This window comes from Trematosphaeria pertusa, assembly GCF_010094035.1.
Source record: "Trematosphaeria pertusa strain CBS 122368 unplaced genomic scaffold BU26scaffold_1, whole genome shotgun sequence".
Taxonomy (NCBI): Eukaryota; Fungi; Ascomycota; class Dothideomycetes; order Pleosporales; family Trematosphaeriaceae; genus Trematosphaeria; species Trematosphaeria pertusa.
The window spans coordinates 453,198-473,065 of NW_022987212.1; the positions used below are offsets into that span (position 1 = coordinate 453,198).

Sequence of the window (19,868 nt, forward strand, 5' to 3'; positions counted from 1 at the left end):
ACGTTGTTTCGAAGACATCGCCCAAGACCACACCCTCGCCCCCTTGCTGCCCGTTAATTGCTCCTCCGCCCTTTGACTGTTTACCCCCAACGCTCGTTGTTTCCGCGCCTTTGCCAGAACATCGAAGAGCCCAGAAGTGCGCCGAAGGTCTGCAAGCTTACGGATCGCGATCTCGACCATCCTGGCCACATATGACGCACTCTGTCCCACATGTACAGCATTTCGTCTCCCACCACCTACACCACGCCGCACAATCCGTAACAGCACCCACGCCGCACGCGTTGCTACCATCTCACTCCTCGAATGTGCGCGCATTAGCTGGTTCCGACTGAGATGGCGGCCGCGGAGACTCCCACTGCCGCCGATCTCGTGCGCACTTCCTCGCAGAACTCGACCGCGTCGAACAGCAGAAAGAGCAGCACCGTACGCGTAAGGCCTTTGAAAAGGAGCTCCAATGCGTCTCTGGGCCGAACACCCTCGCCCGCCGCCGATGACAAAAGCTTGACGTCGTTCCCTTCGCTGTCGCCTACACCAGATTCATCCCCGGTACAATCGCGTGTCAACGGCTGGTTTCGCGCGGCGGTCGGCGCAGGAGATTTGGGAGGCAAGAGCGGAGAGAACAAGCCCACAAGCTCACCGGAGACTATCAAAGCTATACCTCCGGCCGACGTCAATAAGGACAACGGGCCCAGCTCGACAGTGAGGAAGGTCACAAAGTCCACACAGCAAATTGTTGGCAGCCTAGTAGCAGCAACCCCCTCAGCAAGGGACCGGTCCGCCCTTTTCGACGACACCCCACCGGAGCCCGCCAAGGTTCCGGGTAACCTCCACTATGCGAGCGACCAGAACATTGAAGATATGCTGGAGCAATCGGGGGCGGTGGCATTAGTTCGACAGCTGGCTGGGGACTTGGCGCAGCGAGATGCACAGGTTACAGCATTGAGAAGAAGGGCGGAGGAACGTGAGAGGATCTTGAGGAAAATGCTACAGGAATGCGAGGTATCGAACATGGATATTGAGAACAGGCTCCGCGAGCTTGACCGGGGCCGGACCCAGGACGGGAACGAGAATGGCCCTAGAAGAGTCAGGAAGAGGGGAAGCGAAAGTGGGCTGTCTGGCCTGCACCCTGACGACCCTATTGACCAAAGACTGGCCCGCGCCATGGAAGACGAAATACCAGAACACCCTGATGCTCTAGGAATTGACTCTGGAGCCGCAGCACCTGGAGGCGATGATGCGTCTATCCATTCCTTGTCCGAGCCACCGCGCGAGACAGGTCGCAGCAACTGGAGGAGCTATCTCTGGAACGGGACGAGTAGGAAGAGCAGCAGAGCCCCTTCTGTCGCCAGTATGATTGACAGAGATGCAGAAAGCCATTCAGTTCAGACCCGCTCACGAGCTTCTAGTGGCGCGAAGCAGCCGCGGAAACCCATTAGCAATGATCTGTTTGTCCCGCCTGGCGCAGACAGAGGCACTAGCGCGATTCCCTCCCTACGTCGACTACAGAGCGAGGACCAAGCTCAGTCCACTCCATCATCCCGTAGATCTTCTGTCTCAATAATGAACTGGACGTTGAAGATGGTAGCGGGCAACAATCAACCGGGTCGCAGTTCTGACAAGGTCAATGCGGTTAGAGGACGCAAGAGTATCACGTCGGACCCTGCCGATAGGACACCTTCCATGGATTCTACCAGAACGACTCAGTCGAGCAGGTCTGCACTTGCAAGGCGTGGTGGCCGAACCCTCGGGCCGAATGGAACCATCAAGACCATCTCGACGGAAGCCCCGAAAAACGGTCCCGTTAATCCCAGCCCTCACCCACCTGCTCGTGGCCTGAGCAATCTTGGACCTGTGGAGATGGATAGGATCTTGCCCGAGGAATCGCGACCTCCAACGTTGCTGCAACACCACAACAGATTCGCCACGAGCAACGAATATCTGACTGATAGGTTCGGATTCATATACGACCAACGCCGGAAGAAGAGGCAAAGCGAGGCTGCCGCTGCCGTTACCAAGCAGAAGCGAAGCAGCAATGTTGAATCTATCGGCGACGGCAGATCGGTACTCAAAACTCTCGGGCTCGGCGATGAGCCTGGCGACGCCCCAGCACCCGTCCTTGATGGGGACGCCGCTTTAAGGCCACCATCTAGACCGGAAAGCACCAGCTCGGAGGACCAGGCGGCCAAGCAGCCTGTAAAGACGTGGGCTGACTATCTCAAACTCGCAACTCATCCCACCGAACTGCTATCTCATACCCCTTCGGCAGCACCTATTACGACTGTAGAATCGCCAGAGGCCGAGATATCTGCCCCAAAGCTTAGCCAGGTCACGGCTACGGTCGCGAAGCGTGGCTCTCTACCTACATCAAGCATCAATCCCGAGCCCTCTCCTTCCCGAATTGTTTCTGGAAAGGCAGAGTTCTCGATTTCATCACCGTCTCCAGGACCAGCGAGCCCGCTCAGCCCCTATCCTCATCAACCCGACCCCGTGAAGTCCCTTCTGGAGCAGCTCACAGAGCTACACGACAATCTGCAGAAAGAGAAAACGGTGAAGTGGAATGAGTTCTTGCGCAAAGTGCGTGCCGAGCGGAAGCGCCAAGGTGACGCAACCAACGCTGGCGAGGGCCGATCAATAGGGCACGACATGCCAGAAACTCTTCTAACCGATGGCGAAATCGTTGGCGTAGCAGGTCTTGGTAACAAAGGGAAAGTTGGACGCGCCAAGTGGCAGGAATTCCGTCGACTCGTGCTCGGTGGTATTCCTGTCGCCTATCGAGCAAAGATCTGGGCAGAATGCAGCGGTGCGTCTGCTTTGCGCATCCCTGGATACTACGAGGATCTGGTCAGCAACGGCGAAGACAACCCCACCATTGTCGCTCAAATCCAGATGGACATCACTCGCACTCTCACCGACAATATCTTCTTCCGAAAAGGCCCAGGTGTGCACAAACTGAACGAGGTATTGCTCGCCTACTCTCGTCGCAATCCTGAAGTGGGATACTGCCAAGGCATGAATCTCATCACCGCCTGCCTCTTGTTGATCATGCCCACTGCCGAAGATGCGTTCTGGGTGCTGGCAACCATGATCGAAAACATCTTGCCGCAGAACTACTACGACCAGCATCTGCTTACCTCCCGCGCCGATCAGTCCGTTCTGCGTGAGTATGTCGTTGAGTTGCTCCCAACGCTCTCGAACCACCTCGAGCTTCTAGAGATCGAGCTTGAGGCGCTCACCTTTCAGTGGTTCCTCTCCGTCTTCACCGACTGTCTGTCTGCGGAGGCACTATACCGCGTGTGGGACGTGGTCCTGTGCATGCACGACGGCTCGACATTCCTATTCCAAGTCGCGCTTGCCCTTCTGAAGCTGAATGAGAAACAACTGCTGCAGTGCGACACCCCGGCCGCCATTTACCACTACATCAACCACCAGATGACGAACCACGCTATCAGCATCGACGGCCTCATCCAAGCAAGCGATGCCCTCAACAAGGTCGTCAAGCGCAAGGATGTGGAAGAACGACGAGAGCGAGCCGTTGCTCACGAGCGGGACCTGATGCGTCAGCGCGAAGAAGCTCGCCTGGAACGGAAAAGGAAGAGAGCAAGCAAAGCTGCGGAGGAGCCAGCTCCCTTAGAGATGACCAGCAAAGCGCCTTCCATCTCAGCAAGTCTGGATGCCGAGTTGTCAATGCACACGAGTCCTATGCGGACGCCTCTTTCAACGGCATCAAGGAGAAGCGAGGAAGAGGAGGATGCGGACGCATTGAATCAGACTCTGGAGAGCCTGACAACGAGGACACCGATGCCCATCGAGGAGGAAAGCCTTTGGCGCGCTTGAGGTTCCCTTTGCCACATATTTTCGTTCCTTTGGGTCACTTTCGGTGTAGGTGGTGTTTTCTTGATACCCCAGCCCAGATTAGTCCATTCCTTCTAAAATAACGGTGTCCCAAAATCGTCTCTTTTGTCAAGTTTGCATTGGGGGCGCTCCGGTCAGAAGTCAGCATACAAATACCCCCGAAGATTGGATTGCACTTTAGTCCCTAGACACATTGAGATTAAGGCGGGCTTCTATTGAGCTCATACATATACCCACTTTCTTTATTCGTGTAGACTTCGGTCCTCGTCCTTGGTTGTTCTTGTGCCTGCTTTGCCGAGCACTAGAAGAAAAGCCAAATGTTCTTACCGGAAGAGCCTACAGTTCTGGTATCCCCGCATGATCTACAAGCAGCAGAGGGTGAAAGCGGATTGTCAAGACGCCTGGGCAGACCCATGCTCTAAGATCCGACTTTGCCTGATTAAGTCTAGGCCCGATCTTGATGGCTATAGATACACTCACCTCCCTTCGACATGACGCCCCCTTTCGCTCTTTCTTGAATTCTCAGCCCACAGGCACACGTGGTATACGTACGTCATTGCCATTGGCGAATGGAATATCAGCTGAGCGTGGTCTCGTTTCCCAGGTCAACAACGGAAGGAGCGGACAACGAGCGAGATCACTAGTGAACGCGAATCCCGCCATTTGAGCCTCTACAGCTCTGCCCACGCTACTCTTTCCTGCATTCCAGCGCATAAGAGCCGGTGGCAGAGCGGTCTTAAGGGCTAACAGCAAAGCAGACTCAAGATGCACGCGAGCACGCCAGCCCAGTGGCCGGAGCGGCTGCCGGTCTCCGTTTGACCACGGAGTCACATCGCCCCCGCGTTGTTTCCCTTCTCCAATCTAAGCGGCTGAGTCACGGCAATGCGGCTACAAGAGGTACGCTCCTTCCCCGTTGTCTAATCTGATGCTGGTGCATCGTCGGCGTGACCTGATTAGCGCAGCACCAACACCGTCTTTCACCTTCCCAGGCACCATGATGGCTGGTTGCCTGCTGCAGTGGGAGCAAATTTCCCGTTCGCTCGAGCGCGTAATTGTTGCCCCGCTTCTGCCTGGAAACGCAGGTAGTGCTTAAGATATAATTCCCCAGTCGACCACCCAAGGTCTAACCTTCAGCTTCTCCCATACATGCCCGCTACGCCAACGGCCTGTTGTACTAGCCTCATACGCCCTACTACTATATCGTCGGATCTACTACAACCATGACTCGCGTACAAAATCTCCCGGATATTCCGAACGATGCTATCCGTCTAATCGACCTCATCGCCAAAGCACTGGGCGCGTGCATGAGCGAGCAACTTGTTCAAGCCAACCAGATGATTCACGAGAAAGCCAACGACGGAAGAGTCGCCGCTGCGAAGGAAATCGAGGCTCGACTTGACCAGGCCCTAACTGCCGTCCTCGAGAGGCAGCCCATCTACAAGCTCGGCGTCCGCAAGACTATCATTGTGAACATTGGACCTTTCATCAGTGAGTTCGTCCTGAAGCGCCCCATCGTCACATGTGACGCTGACCAGACCAGAACCCAACTCGCTTGATGACACAGCAACGTTTATCTCGCGCAACAAGAACCTCGTCCCAGGCAAGCTTGTGCAGACCTCCGACATTGCCATCACCAATCAGCCCAACGAAGCTTTCACTGCAGAACTGATCAAAGTTGTGCAATCAACTGTCACCAGCGACATCAGACTACATGGCCGGCAGGTCTCCGACACCTTCACGAGGGAGCAGAGGCTTCACAGGGACAGGCACGGCATGCCGGAGGACGAGCCCTGCTGCCTATTTAGGCTGATGGAGGAGGATTACGAATGTCCGGACTACAAGTGCAAGAAAGAGATCGCCGGCTTCATGTTTAAGTGTACGACGTGCGGGGGTAAACATGAGGTCAGGGTCTTCCGATAGACGACGGGACTATTGTGGTTCAAATGGGTGACGGCGTTCTGAGATGGAGCATTTAAAAATCCGGCAGGGTGGTCTTTTACCGGCTGGTGTAAAGGCTCGAAGGAGGGTTATAGGCACCGCTTCAAGGGACGGCTAAAACTCCCGTCATTGAGATATGAGACTTAGAATATGGAATACCGATCATCCAACAAACGAGATCTAGGAAGATTTCGTATCCCATCTACTACTATTCCCAGTCTCCGAGACAGTTCTCTTCTCCTTCCTCCATGGGGCCAATATCGCACCTGTCGTGGCTGCATCTTTGCATTTTACAATCATCCACGTGCCTATGCATCCTTCCCTGAAGCATTTGTATTGATTTGGTCTCTCGTTCATGGTGCCATGGAGGAATCCCGCTTACACAATACCAGTAGATGGTCGAGTACGGTCTATGTTTCTGGGACGTGCGGTGTGCGTGCTTGCAACAGGATGTGCTCAAGCCTTCATCAAGACTTCTTATTATGCATTCCCCTGCAACAGGAGAACGTTTTGGAGTGTAAACGACCTAACGGGGGTGTTGGCATTGATGTGACTCGGAGATGAGTCCCCGGCATCTGGGAATCGTCGCATTGTAGATTGCCCGGAAACTCTTAGTCAATGTTTTGCTATGTGCCGTACGTACAGTGCTAACACAGGCGCACGATAAAGAGACCTTGTTCTTCCCGTCTTGGAGCGATATATGAGCACTTGCTTAGCTATAGCACTGAGAAACTCGCACCCTCGATCGAGCTTTTGAAACTTGCTTTATGATATCCGCCATATGAAAACGCAGATGCAAGCTTTAATGTCCAATAACATACTGAGACAACCCAGATGCCGAGGAAAGATCAGGCCCAATTTGTAATACAGCAAAACACCTAACTTTTCTTATAAGCACAATTTGCGCACACCATAGTCCAGGATCCATAGGGTCCATCTCCGCACTCAGGCTATACAATATTACTCTCTGCGGCACAAATGCCTATGAATGTAGACTTACACAATACCAATAAGTGTCTTCTGGACCCTCTTGGGGCGCGGACATATTGGGATCTGCAGGTCGCTGAAGCTTGCTTTGCGTAGATCGACCGGAGGGTATGTGGAAGGGTTGGCATGAGGACAGTGCTTCAGCTTCTACCCGACATTCTGTTGGGTCTCCTCCCTGAATATGCGTGCTTAGATACAGTGCCGAAGAGGAAACGAGAAGAGCTAGGCACTCACCTCACAAGAGCGCCGAGGATCAGGTTCGGTGGAAATATCACCATGTCGCCGGGATAGTGATACGCCACGGGGACTGTTAAGACAGCGTCTCATCTGTAACAACTGAAGAAGATTTTCGATGTGGTGTGCTGAAGACTGACAAGTTTTCGAGGTCTTTCATACCCTTTAGGTCTTCTCACCCGCCACTCTGCCAGATGCCCAACCGAATGTAAGCGAGCCAATAGGGGGCTACAGCCACCAACACGGTCAGAGCCTCACGCCTGCCGTCGTCCCTCCTGCTGCGCTTCAACGACCTATCAATCCCTTGTCCTCTCAGCCTTACATCTACTTCCGGTCAATTTCCGGTCACTAAAGTGAGGCGTAACGATGTCGCGGCCACCGCCTGTTAAGATGCTGTGCAGCCTAGTGATGTGCCAACGCTATTCAATGTTAGAGTCCTATCCATGGCATATGAGCTGAACGGCTCCCATCATGAGCTATATCGCCCCCACAACCCATGGGAGAGGTTCACGCAGCGACACGATGAGAACCACCTTCCAGAGGACCGGTTTCGACTTGTTCCACCCCCACACAACGTTTCGACCTCAGCGGTCATTGACGCACTCTTGACTCACGATCAAGTCAGCAGCCCGGACCAGCCCATCCCTCGGAGACGTCAGCTCCTCAGAGACTTCCTCAGTGAAGCTGTTAGCGGGAGAGGGTTAAACTGTCATGTTGACGAGGACATTGTCAAGTCAAGCTCCAGCAGAGACATCGCTCTACTCGACGACCGTCAAAAGCACGAGGGCTGCGCGAAACCAATCGGGAAGCAATGCGACGACTGCCAGATATACTCTAACAATGTCACCATTCCGAATCTATATTTAAGGCTGAAAGAAGAGGTGAGCACCACATGACGCATGGTGATTGGCATAAGCTGACTCACTTCTTCTGACGAACAGCGAATCGCTCTCAAAGCGGAGAAACGAATAATGTCAGTACAAAATTCAGGTCTCTTGTTCTTGTTAGCCAATGCTGAGAGCCTAGTTTCATTCCAAATCTGACCTCTGCGGGCGCACTTGCGTTGGCTGCAACCACCGCTAGACGATCTGCGACACCGGTACGAGACTTCATTCATAGATACCTCGGACGGGTACGTAAACCATGGCTAAGCATACCACCACGCCTTTTGTTGGGTTCGCCATTCGTGGAGGCCTTCGTCAGACGGGAGCTACTCAGACATCTTGAGCATTCAAGTCTCCCATATTCCCCTTCCCTTTGCTCTTATCATATAGCACATAGGCTTACTTATGCCTTTATGTTCACAGGAGCACACCTTTTCGGTATCCGTGGTACGTAACACTCTCATTGCTTCACTTAAGCGCCTGAAACAAACTGATGGAACTAGACCTGGGGTTTCTTCCTCGAATTCCATATCCCATACCACGCGTTGCGCCCCGGACCTCCATCAAAGGACCATCGATACAACCGTGGAAGGCGGCTGAGGAAGTCCGATCCGCTGCCGCTTCAGTTGGAGTCGGGAGATAAAGAAGAGCTCTACTATCATGAGGCCCAAACCTCGTCTCTTTCCTGGGGTCCAGATGAATGGTTCTGGACGGAATTATTTCTCGTAGACACTTATTTTGGTTCCGAACGCAATCACCCAACGTATCTCACAGGATCCCCGGCTGGTAATGGATATGACCCTCCGTTGGGTGGCCGGGAAAGATTGGATAACCCTTGTTTTGATCCTAGGCAATATTGGCTGCTGAAACTGGACCGACGGGTGCTTCAGGTGACTGAGGAGTATACTGCGCTTATCGAAACCTTTAATCAGCGGATGGAGGAATACGTGAGTGACGTTCTTCATTTGTCCACCTGAAGGGCTTTCAATGTTTCTCGAAGGTCGGTGCTTAGATCTGACGCTGGTAACATTGCCGATTTAGTGTCTTCTTTTGTCATCTAAGGGGCTCCAATGATGAAACCCGATCTCAATATTCTAACATACTTTGTAGGCACGAAAGATCAGACGTAAGACCGAAGACGATTCCAGGAGGACGCACACGCAAACCATTAGTAACGTCATCGAAACCATTCAGATCTTTGTCGACTGCATCAGTGGCATCATAGAGACATGGGAAACTTTCCGCCGCAATCAAATCTCGTACTTCACCATCCACGCTCGAGATAAGCGGGGCTTCGCGGACCGCATCGACAGAATAATTCGGAACATGTCCGAATTGGATCGACTGCGGAGACTTCTCCTGACGAAGAGAGAGCGATTTAGGTCAAAACTGGGCAGCGTGAGTTTCGTCGAAGATGAAGGCATTCAGCATGCTGATCCACCTCAGCTCCACACGGTCTCGAGTCTCAAGCAAGCCGAAACAGCGATTGTTCAGGGCGAGAACATTAAGACACTCACAGAAATGACAGTGGTGGGTCCCCTGTTCTCACAATACCTGATACCAGTCCGCACGGCTTGAATGCCTTCGGCCCCTTAAATCAGTGCTCTTCCGGACACCCTTGTCCCAGTGACTCAAAAGCATTGAATTTCCTTAGCTAATAGATTGCTGCTAGTACATCGCCTTCCCTTTACTATTCACGGCCGCTATCTTCAGTATGGACTTTGTGCGACCAGAGAAGCTGCCCTGGCTAGTATTCTTCGCACTACTGCTTGTCACATCCTTGGTTAATTACATGATCGCCTCTCGCCGCAGTCCGTATAGAGTATGGCGCAACTGTAAAGAGTGGGTTGAGGAGAAGCGCGGAAACTCGGCATATAGTAGCTATTATAGACAGTTTTGACTGGGAACATCCGGTCATCTGTTCTTCTCTCTGGCGGCCTTCATGGCCATCTTAGCACTAGTGAAGAGCTCCCTATTGCTTGCTCATGTCGAATGGACGAGTTTTACATCTCACTTCGGATGATGCACAGAAAATCGGCGTCCCGATGTCGCAAAACCCCTCCAAAATGCTCTTGACCCTGAAATATATCTCCAGTGTTGATACAGATAAATGCTACATGTGCCCTGTAAACGATATTAGCTCCTCCATGTCATAGACCATGCCTCTGGTGTTCCGGATGGCACTTATAGTCTCAGGTCGGAGAGAGACTCAAGCAGGCAATCTCGATGAACTTTGTCGTTACCCCTTCGGCATCACATAGTGCTCACCCTGAACTCGAAATTCCGCGAATAAGCGCGGGCTCCTCCGCGCTAACGTCCACTTCTCCTCTTTTTGGCTGGATATCCGCCGCGGCATCCGCACCAGCTCTACCCTCTCCCATTTCCTGGGCGAGCTCTTGTGCTAGCGATTGGGGCACTTTTAGCAACCGGTGCTCGTCTAATCCGATCCTCTTGATGACCCTAGTGACCGCAGAAAGTTGGTTTCCTGAGTCAACATAGGCAGCACCAAGAATAGCTTCGAAAGTCTCAGCTACCATGTTCGCTTTCGCTGATTGCATCCCTGGGGACTGTAAGATGGCCTCATGGAAGCCGAGAGCACGGCCTTTAACAGCTAGGCTGGCGCGAGTTACGGTGTCTTGGTCCATTTCGGTGTACTGCTCTGTCCGCAATATTAGCAACGAATCAAGAAAACTCGAGAAGAGCGAGGGAGGGAGAGGGTGGATATGGAGGAGACATACTCGTACTATTCCCCGTCTTAAACCAAATCTCACATATTGCAGGCTCAGGACCCTATCCCCCAACAGCGCCAGCCGGTTGTTAGGTGCCACGGGGTGAATACTCCCATCGAAGTACAACGGACTATGCATGCCAGACATCTTGAGCGCTTCCACGCACAGCATCTTATTCCTGAACGTGTGCCCTATCGTGGCTTCTACATTGTTAACTCTTTTTGCGGCGTCGAATACGTCGTGGTGGAATTTTGGCGGCATGAACTGCCAGCGTAGTTGACGGGTTGATAGATGGAAGTAGATGCTGTCGCGCCGGTAGAATAGATCGGGGATCCCAGAACGGGGACCAAGTGCTGGCGCGGTCGGCCGCGAAGCCAGAGGATAAAATGCTCTATTCGAGATTTGTTCCATATCCTCTTTGCTGTTTGGGAGGTTCGTGTGCTGATTGAGCGAGCATGCTGTCGATTGCGTAGCCACGTAGTCAAGGGCCGGCTGCTGCTCGTGTCTTGCAGCCTTTGCGCAACGACTGAACGCTGAACTGCTGGTGCCCGGCTCTGATGTTTCGCCTTGCCGGTGTTCTTAGGCTTGGAAAACTGCTGAGGCTGTGGCTCGGGAGATGGACCGTAGATGACGGCGGTCACGTGCTTGCCAAATCGCTTGAAGCGTCGTACGAGCCAATGCCGTCTAGCCATCATGGCAAGCTGTATGAGGGGATGGGTGGTTGCAGGTAATTCGATAAATACTTTACATGTCAGCGCAGCCGGGCATGATAGAGAGCAGATTCCCAACGGCGTAGAAACGGGACCCTGGATCTCATACAAGCTCAGCGATGGGGAAAAGCACAACATCGCAGTCTGTACACCGATGACTCCGTATCGTGCAGCATGTTCTACTCAATGTAGCTCGGAGATTTTCTGTAGGAGGAATCGAGTCATCGCGGCGAAGAGTGATCACGCTCTATCAGAGATTCCAAAAAGTTTCTAGCGATAGACGCACAGACCTTCGTTGGACGTCCCTTGCCACTTCAGACGATGACACCTACACTTCGCCATCAGTATGTCGCCAGTCACTACAGATTTCACCTCGTCAACTTCCCCATCCCTTTCAGCGAGATCTGCACTTTCTTGACTTTACCTTGAATGGTCTGGCTCCGCGGCAACCGTTCTTTGACCACCTCCATGCCCCCTGATGCCCTATCAACCTGAGGTCGAGCCTGCTATGCGTATGGTGGGACAGGCTTGGAGAACCAGTTTAAACTCATTCAAGTCTGGAACATTTCTCGCATGGGTCTTATTGAAAGCATCTGTAGTTGAGCTCGTTGACCGCCGACGCCTTTGCATCGCGAAAGTGCTCTCTCTCATTCAATAGCTGACATTCCACTCTTCTTCTGCATCTAAGATAATATTACTTTCTTATACTTATTGTACCATTACCGCTGAGAACGAGGTTTTCCTAAATCATCCCGTGCTTCTCTTCCATCCTAAGTAAACATCTCCGTATTGCTTCGTTCTCCCTTTGAACACATGTGTCAATGTCATCTCATCTCTCGTCTCCTAGATCACAGTAAAAACGTATTAATGGCGCATGTACCGGAACTTACTATCTGCCCAAAACATATTTCTGTCCTTCACCAGTCAAAGAATCTGTAGTTTCAAAGCGTGCAGCTAAAGCGCTGCTTTGCCTTTCCGAGGACAGGTTCTGAAGGCGACCCGGATCTGCTTTACTCACAGCATGAAAGTAAAAGGCGCGCGAAATTCTCGCGCACCTTCCATTTCTGTAGTTTCATTGCTCTCACGCAGCTTCACCTCAGTCCAAAACCCCGCCCGAAAACGCGCGCACGCAAACCCACCACCCTCCCCTCACCACACTCAAATTACCCCCCTCAATTATTTTGTCGTATATATTATAGATAAATCTGCAATCCTATCACTAAACAAGCCAAGTGTCATAATAGTGAGAAGGCGTTTCGTTCCCGTGGCCATCAGCGAATCCCATTGTATGGTCACGCTTAGGGTTCGAATCTGGTTGCCGTCTAGGTGATATCAAACTCGCTAATCTTGGATGGGGTAGATCAGAAATCAGTTCGCCTGGTATCTGGATTGCCGCAGAGCTTAGACTCTGCCTAAAGCAATTTCTTTTGCCATTTTTTTCTACTTTTATCCTTGGCGGGGGGTTCTCTTTTTTTTTGGGCTGGGAGGTAGCATGGTCATGAGAGAGTTGATGAAGGCGGGGTAAAGTTGGGCTAACGAGAGAGTAGGCGCATGTTCAAGGCAGGAAGGAGCGCGGAGCGCACGGCAAGCTACACAGCATCTTGACCTTACGACGCAAGTAGGTATCAAGAGGCAGGCTTGGACAAGAATGCTGATGCATTGTCTATCCTACGGCAAGCATGTTGGAGTACCTCAAACCCAAGCCAGCCGCAAGCACACCCGCTTCCCCAGCGGCGGAAGGTCGATATCGGTAAAGACTTGTTTGCGGCGCTATATGCTAGTGCACCACGCCTGCGTGTGATGCATTGCCGCTATTAGCGGTGTCTCTCCCATCAGGATAGAGGTGGCGCTCCGCCTCCGCCGGGTGAGGGTATAGATCTAATGTGTCGGTCTACGAGGTCTAGTAGGGCAGCATCAGTCAGCCCGCCACTCCGCTGGAAACAAGGCAGCTCATGCAACCTTGCTGAGAAACAGAATGCCGGAATTGGTTGTCAAATTGGAGCGGGCAGTGATGAGCACATAAACCATCACAGAATCACTCAAATGCGCAAGGCAGTACGTGAATATGAGCACGAGGGAAAAGGTTCGGGTGATGAAGACAGTGAGCGATCCTACGGATGCGGACCTTGGCGGATGAAGGAAAAAAAGCTGCATAACATAGATTGGGAATCATACAGCCAAAATTATCCAAGTCAGTACCCGAGAGGGACGGTCCATCCGCGCCGCGTCCAAGATCATCTTGAGCATGCAGCTTCTTTATGCACAGTCTACCACCTTGCCAACCATATGCACCTCCTCAGTCCTGATCGATGTACGTCTAGCACTTGAGAGCAAACTTTGCCTTGCGGTCGGCAGTCATGGCGCCCCAGGTGGTCTCGTCGGCAGCCTTGCCATTGTCACCAATGGAGGCGGGCTTCCACGGCTCGTCGAAGGCCTCGAAGTAGAAAGCGTTGAAGCCCCAGTCGATAAGGGCGCAGAAGCCGTTCTGAAAGAAAGACTTGGCGTTATCAAGACCACCCTCGGCCGCACCGTAGTCGGTACCAACTGTAACACATGTCAGAAATCGATCGTTAGACGTGAGCGAGACAATACGAACCGGCAGTCGGCCATCCGGTCTCGCCATTCCAGATCTCAATCTTATCACTGCCGCCAGCGAGCTTCTCAATGTGGGTGACGGCCTGGTACATATCGTCGAGGTAGACGTGGGTAGCATTGTCTCTGCTGGCACCCTGCCAGAAAGCAAACGCGTTGACCATGAGCATATCAACAGAGCCGATGATAGCGTCGGCTGTGCCATCCGCGAACTTGTTCCACGAGTCCGCAGTCCCGACCTTCATGCCGGTGGGCAGCTTGCTCTTGACGGTCTCGATCTTGGCCTTGAGTTCCTCGCCCGTGAAGTTGCCGCGATAGAGCGTCTCAGAACCGACGGTGACGCCATAGATGACGTCCTGGTATGACTCGGCGACGGCCGTGATGGCATTGAGATCGTTGTTGAAGGATTCTTCAACATCAGGCCTTTTTCACGCCGGTCAGCGAAATGAAGATACACGTCATAGGGGGAATACGAACCAGATGCCGAGCACGACCTTAACGCCCTTGGCCTTCGCAGCCGGAAGGATGGCCTTGGTCATGTTGCAGTCCGCCGCTGCATATCCACGTACGATTGTCGCTCCGGATGCCGATTTGATAGCGTCGAAGTCGGCTTCGTAGTCGTCCTGCGTCTTGCAGGAGCCGTCGGCCTCCTTCGTGCCCAGGGCGAAACCCACCGTGCCCTTCGCGGCAGAGACAACAGCCGGGGCCGCCGCAAGCGCAGCTACAACAGTCGAGAAACGCATCTTCGGGGTCGTAAGTACTGTAGGCGGATTAAGGAGTAGTCGGGCTCGGGAGTCGTTTGAGCGCGTCGAACGGGTGGAAAAATCCCAGAAAGAGGGTCAATGAATGAGTGACTAAAGAATTAAGAAAGGATAGATGCTGAGCAGCAGGAAAAGAGTGACTGTACAACAAGTGCACAAAAGGACGTGGAGTGAAGAAGAGAAGGAACGGGTGAGGTCGCGGCGCGAGAAGGGGCTTGCCCGGGAGTCATTTGCGCTTGCCCGTTTCGAAACGCCTCCTGCCAGGTACAGGTTCAGGAACGAGCCAATCAGCGCTCGGGGCGCCACATTATTTTTAGCGTCAAACACGTGCGAAAAGTCCGTTGAAACAAACACCATGAAGCCCGTAGGGGATTAGAGGTGGCGCAGAAGGTCACCACTCCTTCATATTCGCACGAGGATGAGTGCACACTCTATATTGAACACCTGCAATGCGTGCGCGATGTGATACGGAACCCTTCCTCAAGACGCCGAATGCCCAAAGCATGAGCCGCCTATGCTGTGCCTACACCAAGGCCTTCGATAGCCTGAACGGGTGCGCCTCCGTATTCAAAACGAAATCATCTAAGCTGATCAAATCAGTATCCGCAAACACTAGGTAGAAATACTTCAACGTCTCTGCTAGCCAGAAACTTTCCATGTAATCCGTCTGCTTTGAACCGATCACCGTAACATCGTCGATCGCTGCATTAGCAAACGGCGTATCGGTTGCATTAGCCACTGCCTGGAACATATCCCAAGCCGCCTCTCTAAACTCTTCCCTCCCGGTGATCCGCCATAGTACAAAGACAGATTCGATAGCTTCCGGGCGGAGGATATAGCGGGGGTCCTTTGCGGTGGTGAATCCTGGAGGCAGGTTCTCGTGGCGATCTTTTCGTTGCTCGCGTTCCTCGACTAAAAGCTCTTCCTCCCATTTACACGGCTTTTTGGGGTCCGGTCCCGGGCATTTGACCATATTATATCGCTCCGGCATCATCCCGGTGGGGAATGACTTGTATGCATATATGCAGCCTCGCGCAAGCTTCGCTCCGGCATCAAGGTATTTTTTATTTTCGAAAAGACGGCCGCCGAGCGCGTATAAACCTCCAATAAAGCATGACAGATGCTCGCTCTCGGGATCTAGGCGTGGACCGTCATCTAGCACGTCGCAGTTGCCTGAGATGAGGATATCTTCGTCGTTAGGAGTCATAGGTCTGAAAAACAGGTTGTCCATAGCCGTGTCCATGAAGTTGCGAGCCATGATTTCGTACTTCTTCGAGCTTGCGTCTGCGGATCCGAGCAGCGCATGCGCCTTCGGGAGGTATTCGTATAGCGAGTCGGCGTTGCCGCCAATCGTAAACTGATATCCAGAGACGAGGTCTTTGCTCCTCATAGACACATACATCGGCCACATGCCGGGGAGTTTCGTGTCGTTCTGTTGCTCGTAAAATTCATCCATAACATGCGAAACCGCGGCGTAATACTTGCTATCGCCGGTGATCTGGCTCAACCTGGCGAATTCCAACGTAATTGTTCCCGGCGATGCGCTGACAACGGACTCCTCGACGACAAGCCCAGTGCCTTCCTTTGCCCGCTCGAAGTTGATGAAATCCACTGGCATGCGATTATCCGTGTTGAAGCCCGCATAGAGTAGGTCCCCAATCTCAACAGCCTTCATCTTCAGCACTTCGTGTCCGCTCAAGTCGTACGCCGCGATCAATCCACCGAGATACCGTATGCAGGACTCGAACATGTTCACAGTCGCAGCAGTGCTCTTCCCAAAATCAATTGTTGCGACCACTGCCACGGCCTCATAGAACTCATCCCGTAGCCCCATCATCCAGAGTGTATCGAGGCTATCCACCAGCGTAGCTGCCCATCCTGAGAACTGGTCTACATATTGCCCGCTTATAGGTTTCAACGCGTCCTTCATCCATGCGTGAGTTCGGTAGCTCGACCATGCCTTCTCGAACACTTTCTTGACCTCTAGCCGTCTCCTCTCTTGTTCCGCAGCCACCCTCCTTGTGTCCGGACGAAATCTATGCTGTATGCGCGGGCGTTTGGTGACGGGCGGGGGTAGCTTCGGCGTGAGCTCGGGTTGATATATGAATTGGACTGCGTTCCATGCAAAGCTGCTGTGGTTGGCGACAATGTGCGGGACATGCTTCGGGCTGTTCATGTATCGCGCCAATTCCGCAGTTCCGGCATTTGGCGCTCCGTTGCCATGATGCGTGAGGTATGATATCGCGTCTTCGCGTGGGAGGACGTAGTATAGGAAAATAACGAGGACGGCGCAAACGGCAATGTGTCGTGTGCGGAGACGAGCCATTGCTGCTAATGGCTCAGGTCTTGCAGTGCGAATCGGGGAAAGATGACAAACAGGTCATGCCCGACCGCGATCCCATTGGGCGTGGAGTAGTGAGAGAGAGGTAATGTGGTGTCCTGGGCATTTTAGGTCGCGGTTTAATCTACGTTACTAGAGGCGTGATCTGTGCGACGGTTGGGGTCGCGGAATTTAGGGTTCAGGGGAAGGTACTATCGATAAGCGGACCTGTATGCTGACACTGACATCAGCCAGCACTTCATAACCTCTCTATGTTGCAGTTCATTCATCGTTCTGCATCTTGCCAGAATCAAGGCCGTCCGTCGGAGGTTGAACGAAGTCACCTGTAAAGCTTCGAGTGTACATGTAGCGTTGAAGCCCCCCATCTCGCTTTCACCACACCATCAAGGGTCTGACTATGTCGGAGGTATTCAAAATTTAAAGATTATTTTTAGATCGGTATCTGGTATATGCAGTAAATGCTGGTATGATCCTTCCCATACGCCCACTTTGTTCCCTCTCAAACAAACCAAACGCCCGAACGCTGACAAGTAGGCACTCAGGAACCCTCACTCGCTCTGTCTCCACTACCAGCCTTTGGACTTGCTACTCGCCCTACTATTTGCCCTGCTCCGGGTGGGCCGGAAGCTCTCCCGCGTATGAATTCGGTCAATCTCATACGGGTTGTCATAATACCCCTCCGCCGTCCTCGCCGTCCTCACCGACCTCCTCGATCGCGTACTCCTTGCAGTCCTGACCTTCTCTAATCCATCGTCTTCCGCCTCCTTCCCGGTCTTCATCTCTTCGAAGCGGGCCTCTTCCTCGGCTTTGTAAGAGTAGTCTGCGGCTTCTTGCTCTTCATCTTCCTCAGCTTGTAGGGACGCACTCCGCGAGCTGTCCGTAGAGTCTTGAGCTTGCTGGACCATCTGCCCGCGTATCTTTTGCATGAATGCGTCGGCTTGGGCAGCGTACTTGCACTTCTTGCGGATGGCAGCGCCGTACTTGTAGAACAGGAAGGGGAACGGAAGGCAGGCCAGTGCGAGGAAAGCGGGAATACTGGAGGCCCAATGGATGCCTGTTCCTGTTAGTTTCCAGACCGAGATTACGAGGACCGACGCTTACCTAGGCCGTTGTACATCTGTGTTGTGAACAAGGGGAAGGCCGCGCCAAAGACCGAACGGATGATTCCATTACCGGCCAATACGCTTGCCGCGAAGATGGTGTAAGCATCGATGAGGTAATTCATGACGCTCAAGAAGATGAGCACCATTCCGAAACCAAAGGGAATGCCAGCCGCAACACTTGCAGGCCACGGCAGCGACGGATAGTTCGTCCACGCGAACCAGAACAGACCGATCGGGAGCACGATGCCTCCAACGATAGCTGGTGGCAACCGGTCTTCTGGAGCTGCAAATCCGCCTGGGGCATTCTTGACACATTTGAGGTATCGCTTGTTGTCGTAGAAGATCGTGTAGGTCACAGCGCCCGCCATTCCAATGGCGACGCCGACGAAGGGCAGACCGCTGATTCCTTCGTTCCAACCACGGCCGAAGCGGTAGACAATAGGGTATGCTCCGAACAGCATATAGAGTGTACCGTATATGATCGCCATATACAGGGAAAGGACTGAGGTGTACATTGGTTAGCTAGATGTCCCCTTGGCGTTGTAATGGAGAGACTTACGGAAGACGATTGGCTCGCGGAAGAGAAGGACCCAAGGACGCTTCAAGCCGGTGGAAAAGGCCTCTCCAAGCGAGACCTTCCCCTGATCGATATCGGCTCTTGACATATAGACCTTACCCGTCATCTTCGACAAAGTCTCTGCCCGCTTTCTCAGTAAGACTGGGGGGTAAGTCTCTGGGACGATCAGAACTGCTGCGAAGAATACGACGCCGGAAAAGATCGCCATTAGACCCTCAACCCATCTCCAGCCCTCGGTCATTCCTAAAAAGCCACCAACAATCGGGCCCAACACTGGCCCCATGAAGGGTGCGACGGAAAAGATGGCCATGGCGAGACCACGCTCCTTCGCAGCGAAGAGATCGGCCACGACACCGCCTGCATTCGTGAGGGGACTCGATCCGAAGGCGCCACCAAAGAACCGAAGTATAAGCAAGGTCTGGATGTTCTGCGATCCGGCCGCACCGGCATTGAACGCGACGAAAGCGAGGAAGGTCCCGAAGAAGACGACTTGACGACCGTATAGTTCAGAGAAGGGAGCCCACAGGAGCGGCCCGAGAGCGAAGCCGAGCACGAAGAGGGAGATACCAAGCGTAACGACTTCCTGGCTAACGTCAAACAGCAACATGACCTGTTGGATGCCTGTACTGCAGTCAGTCTCCATGCAATCGCCTCATTGAGTCTGGGTTTGCATACCTCCTGAAAACGCTGACGAACAGAACGACACTGTGAGCGTCGCAAACGCCATAGAGAAACAGCCTGCCCACTTCTTCGTCTTCGACCACCGCATTGGATTCCGAGGATCGTTCTCTATCCACTCTACCACATACGGATCATCTTCGGTGCCTGAGCCATCATACTTCCAGTTCGCGATCTCGTCCGTAACGACGCCTTGCTCGAGAATGAGTTTCCAGTGGGGTATCCCCTGCCTCCCGGACTCGATGTCTCTATCCTGCTTCTCCATGCCTCTTGTTCACAGCAACGAGCTGTGGCGGGTATCTCGAAAGAAACGTATCAAGGAATATCTAGCAGAAAGGCTCCGAAGAAGAGTATTAATATATAGACAGCCGAAAGAGAAAGGCGTAACCCCAAAAGCAGGCTCGAGAACCCGAAGAACTGGACGCTGGGAGGACTCCATTATCAAATATGGGAAAGCAACCCCCCTCAAAGCGATGACACAA

At 53.0% G+C, this 19,868-nt stretch overlaps 8 protein-coding genes across 8 annotated transcripts; 3 read left to right on the plus strand and 5 right to left on the minus strand.

Moving 5' to 3' along the window:
- The first annotated feature begins 28 nt into the window (after positions 1–28).
- Positions 29–4,332, plus strand: BU26DRAFT_512622 (TBC-domain-containing protein). Its single transcript, XM_033827423.1, has one exon. The coding sequence runs from the start codon at positions 334–336 to the stop codon at positions 3,832–3,834; it is 3,501 nt and encodes a 1,166-aa protein (XP_033690659.1). The 5' UTR covers positions 29–333; the 3' UTR covers positions 3,835–4,332.
- Positions 4,333–4,968: 636 nt separating this feature from the next.
- On the plus strand, positions 4,969–5,937 carry BU26DRAFT_598523 (uncharacterized protein). The gene is made up of 2 exons (XM_033835032.1): positions 4,969–5,340; positions 5,393–5,937. The coding sequence occupies exons 1-2, from the start codon at positions 5,073–5,075 to the stop codon at positions 5,770–5,772; spliced, it is 648 nt and encodes a 215-aa protein (XP_033690660.1). The 5' UTR covers positions 4,969–5,072; the 3' UTR covers positions 5,773–5,937.
- Positions 5,938–6,462: 525 nt separating this feature from the next.
- Positions 6,463–7,160, minus strand: BU26DRAFT_512624 (uncharacterized protein). Its single transcript, XM_033827424.1, has 3 exons — positions 7,012–7,160; positions 6,791–6,952; positions 6,463–6,740 (listed from the first exon to the last, which is right to left on the minus strand). The coding sequence occupies exons 1-3, from the start codon at positions 7,102–7,104 to the stop codon at positions 6,669–6,671; spliced, it is 327 nt and encodes a 108-aa protein (XP_033690661.1). The 5' UTR covers positions 7,105–7,160; the 3' UTR covers positions 6,463–6,668.
- Positions 7,161–7,307: 147 nt separating this feature from the next.
- On the plus strand, positions 7,308–9,815 carry BU26DRAFT_512626 (uncharacterized protein). The gene is made up of 8 exons (XM_033827425.1): positions 7,308–7,892; positions 7,953–7,984; positions 8,038–8,143; positions 8,319–8,342; positions 8,399–8,842; positions 9,006–9,293; positions 9,342–9,425; positions 9,568–9,815. Exons 1-8 carry the CDS (start codon positions 7,455–7,457, stop codon positions 9,793–9,795), a joined length of 1,644 nt encoding a protein of 547 aa, XP_033690662.1. The 5' UTR covers positions 7,308–7,454; the 3' UTR covers positions 9,796–9,815.
- A 344-nt stretch (positions 9,816–10,159) lies between these two features.
- BU26DRAFT_557166 (uncharacterized protein) lies at positions 10,160–11,316 on the minus strand (the record flags this gene model as incomplete). Its single annotated transcript, XM_033832426.1, has 3 exons — positions 10,160–10,554; positions 10,657–11,190; positions 11,247–11,316. The coding sequence occupies 3 exons, from the start codon at positions 11,314–11,316 to the stop codon at positions 10,160–10,162; spliced, it is 999 nt and encodes a 332-aa protein (XP_033690663.1).
- Positions 11,317–13,474: 2,158 nt separating this feature from the next.
- On the minus strand, positions 13,475–14,824 carry BU26DRAFT_471367 (glycoside hydrolase family 17 protein). Its single transcript, XM_033825377.1, has 3 exons — positions 14,404–14,824; positions 13,931–14,349; positions 13,475–13,878 (listed from the first exon to the last, which is right to left on the minus strand). The coding sequence occupies exons 1-3, from the start codon at positions 14,667–14,669 to the stop codon at positions 13,652–13,654; spliced, it is 912 nt and encodes a 303-aa protein (XP_033690664.1). The 5' UTR covers positions 14,670–14,824; the 3' UTR covers positions 13,475–13,651.
- A 257-nt stretch (positions 14,825–15,081) lies between these two features.
- Positions 15,082–17,301, minus strand: BU26DRAFT_512631 (glycoside hydrolase family 47 protein). The gene has a single exon (XM_033827426.1). The coding sequence runs from the start codon at positions 17,011–17,013 to the stop codon at positions 15,211–15,213; it is 1,803 nt and encodes a 600-aa protein (XP_033690665.1). The 5' UTR covers positions 17,014–17,301; the 3' UTR covers positions 15,082–15,210.
- A 293-nt stretch (positions 17,302–17,594) lies between these two features.
- BU26DRAFT_415671 (MFS general substrate transporter) lies at positions 17,595–19,651 on the minus strand (the record flags this gene model as incomplete). The annotated part of the gene is made up of 4 exons (XM_033823128.1): positions 17,595–18,082; positions 18,130–18,633; positions 18,691–19,329; positions 19,384–19,651. 4 exons carry the CDS (start codon positions 19,649–19,651, stop codon positions 17,595–17,597), a joined length of 1,899 nt encoding a protein of 632 aa, XP_033690666.1.
- Positions 19,652–19,868: the final 217 nt, after the last annotated feature.

What these genes read in the sequence shown, in the direction of transcription:
- BU26DRAFT_471367 (XM_033825377.1), bottom strand. Translation starts at nt 14,669, where the DNA reads ATGCGTTTCTCGACTGTTGTAGCTGCGCTTGCGGCGGCCCCGGCTGTT. An exon ending in AAGGTCGTGCTCGGCATCTG is followed by an intron (nt 14,350 to 14,403) that starts GTTCGTATTCCC and finishes GGCGTGAAAAAG; the next exon opens with GCCTGATGTTGAAGAATCCT. An exon ending in GACCGGATGGCCGACTGCCG is followed by an intron (nt 13,879 to 13,930) that starts GTTCGTATTGTC and finishes CATGTGTTACAG; the next exon opens with TTGGTACCGACTACGGTGCG.
- BU26DRAFT_598523 (XM_033835032.1), top strand. Translation starts at nt 5,073, where the DNA reads ATGACTCGCGTACAAAATCTCCCGGATATTCCGAACGATGCTATCCGT. An exon ending in GAACATTGGACCTTTCATCA is followed by an intron (nt 5,341 to 5,392) that starts GTGAGTTCGTCC and finishes TGACCAGACCAG; the next exon opens with AACCCAACTCGCTTGATGAC.
- BU26DRAFT_512624 (XM_033827424.1), bottom strand. Translation starts at nt 7,104, where the DNA reads ATGAGACGCTGTCTTAACAGTCCCCGTGGCGTATCACTATCCCGGCGA. An exon ending in ATCCTCGGCGCTCTTGTGAG is followed by an intron (nt 6,953 to 7,011) that starts GTGAGTGCCTAG and finishes ACGCATATTCAG; the next exon opens with GGAGGAGACCCAACAGAATG. An exon ending in AAGACACTTATTGGTATTGT is followed by an intron (nt 6,741 to 6,790) that starts GTAAGTCTACAT and finishes AATATTGTATAG; the next exon opens with CCTGAGTGCGGAGATGGACC.
- BU26DRAFT_512631 (XM_033827426.1), bottom strand. Translation starts at nt 17,013, where the DNA reads ATGGCTCGTCTCCGCACACGACACATTGCCGTTTGCGCCGTCCTCGTT.
- BU26DRAFT_512622 (XM_033827423.1), top strand. Translation starts at nt 334, where the DNA reads ATGGCGGCCGCGGAGACTCCCACTGCCGCCGATCTCGTGCGCACTTCC.
- BU26DRAFT_512626 (XM_033827425.1), top strand. Translation starts at nt 7,455, where the DNA reads ATGGCATATGAGCTGAACGGCTCCCATCATGAGCTATATCGCCCCCAC. An exon ending in TTCATAGATACCTCGGACGG is followed by an intron (nt 8,144 to 8,318) that starts GTACGTAAACCA and finishes TTATGTTCACAG; the next exon opens with GAGCACACCTTTTCGGTATC. An exon ending in CACTCACAGAAATGACAGTG is followed by an intron (nt 9,426 to 9,567) that starts GTGGGTCCCCTG and finishes GATTGCTGCTAG; the next exon opens with TACATCGCCTTCCCTTTACT.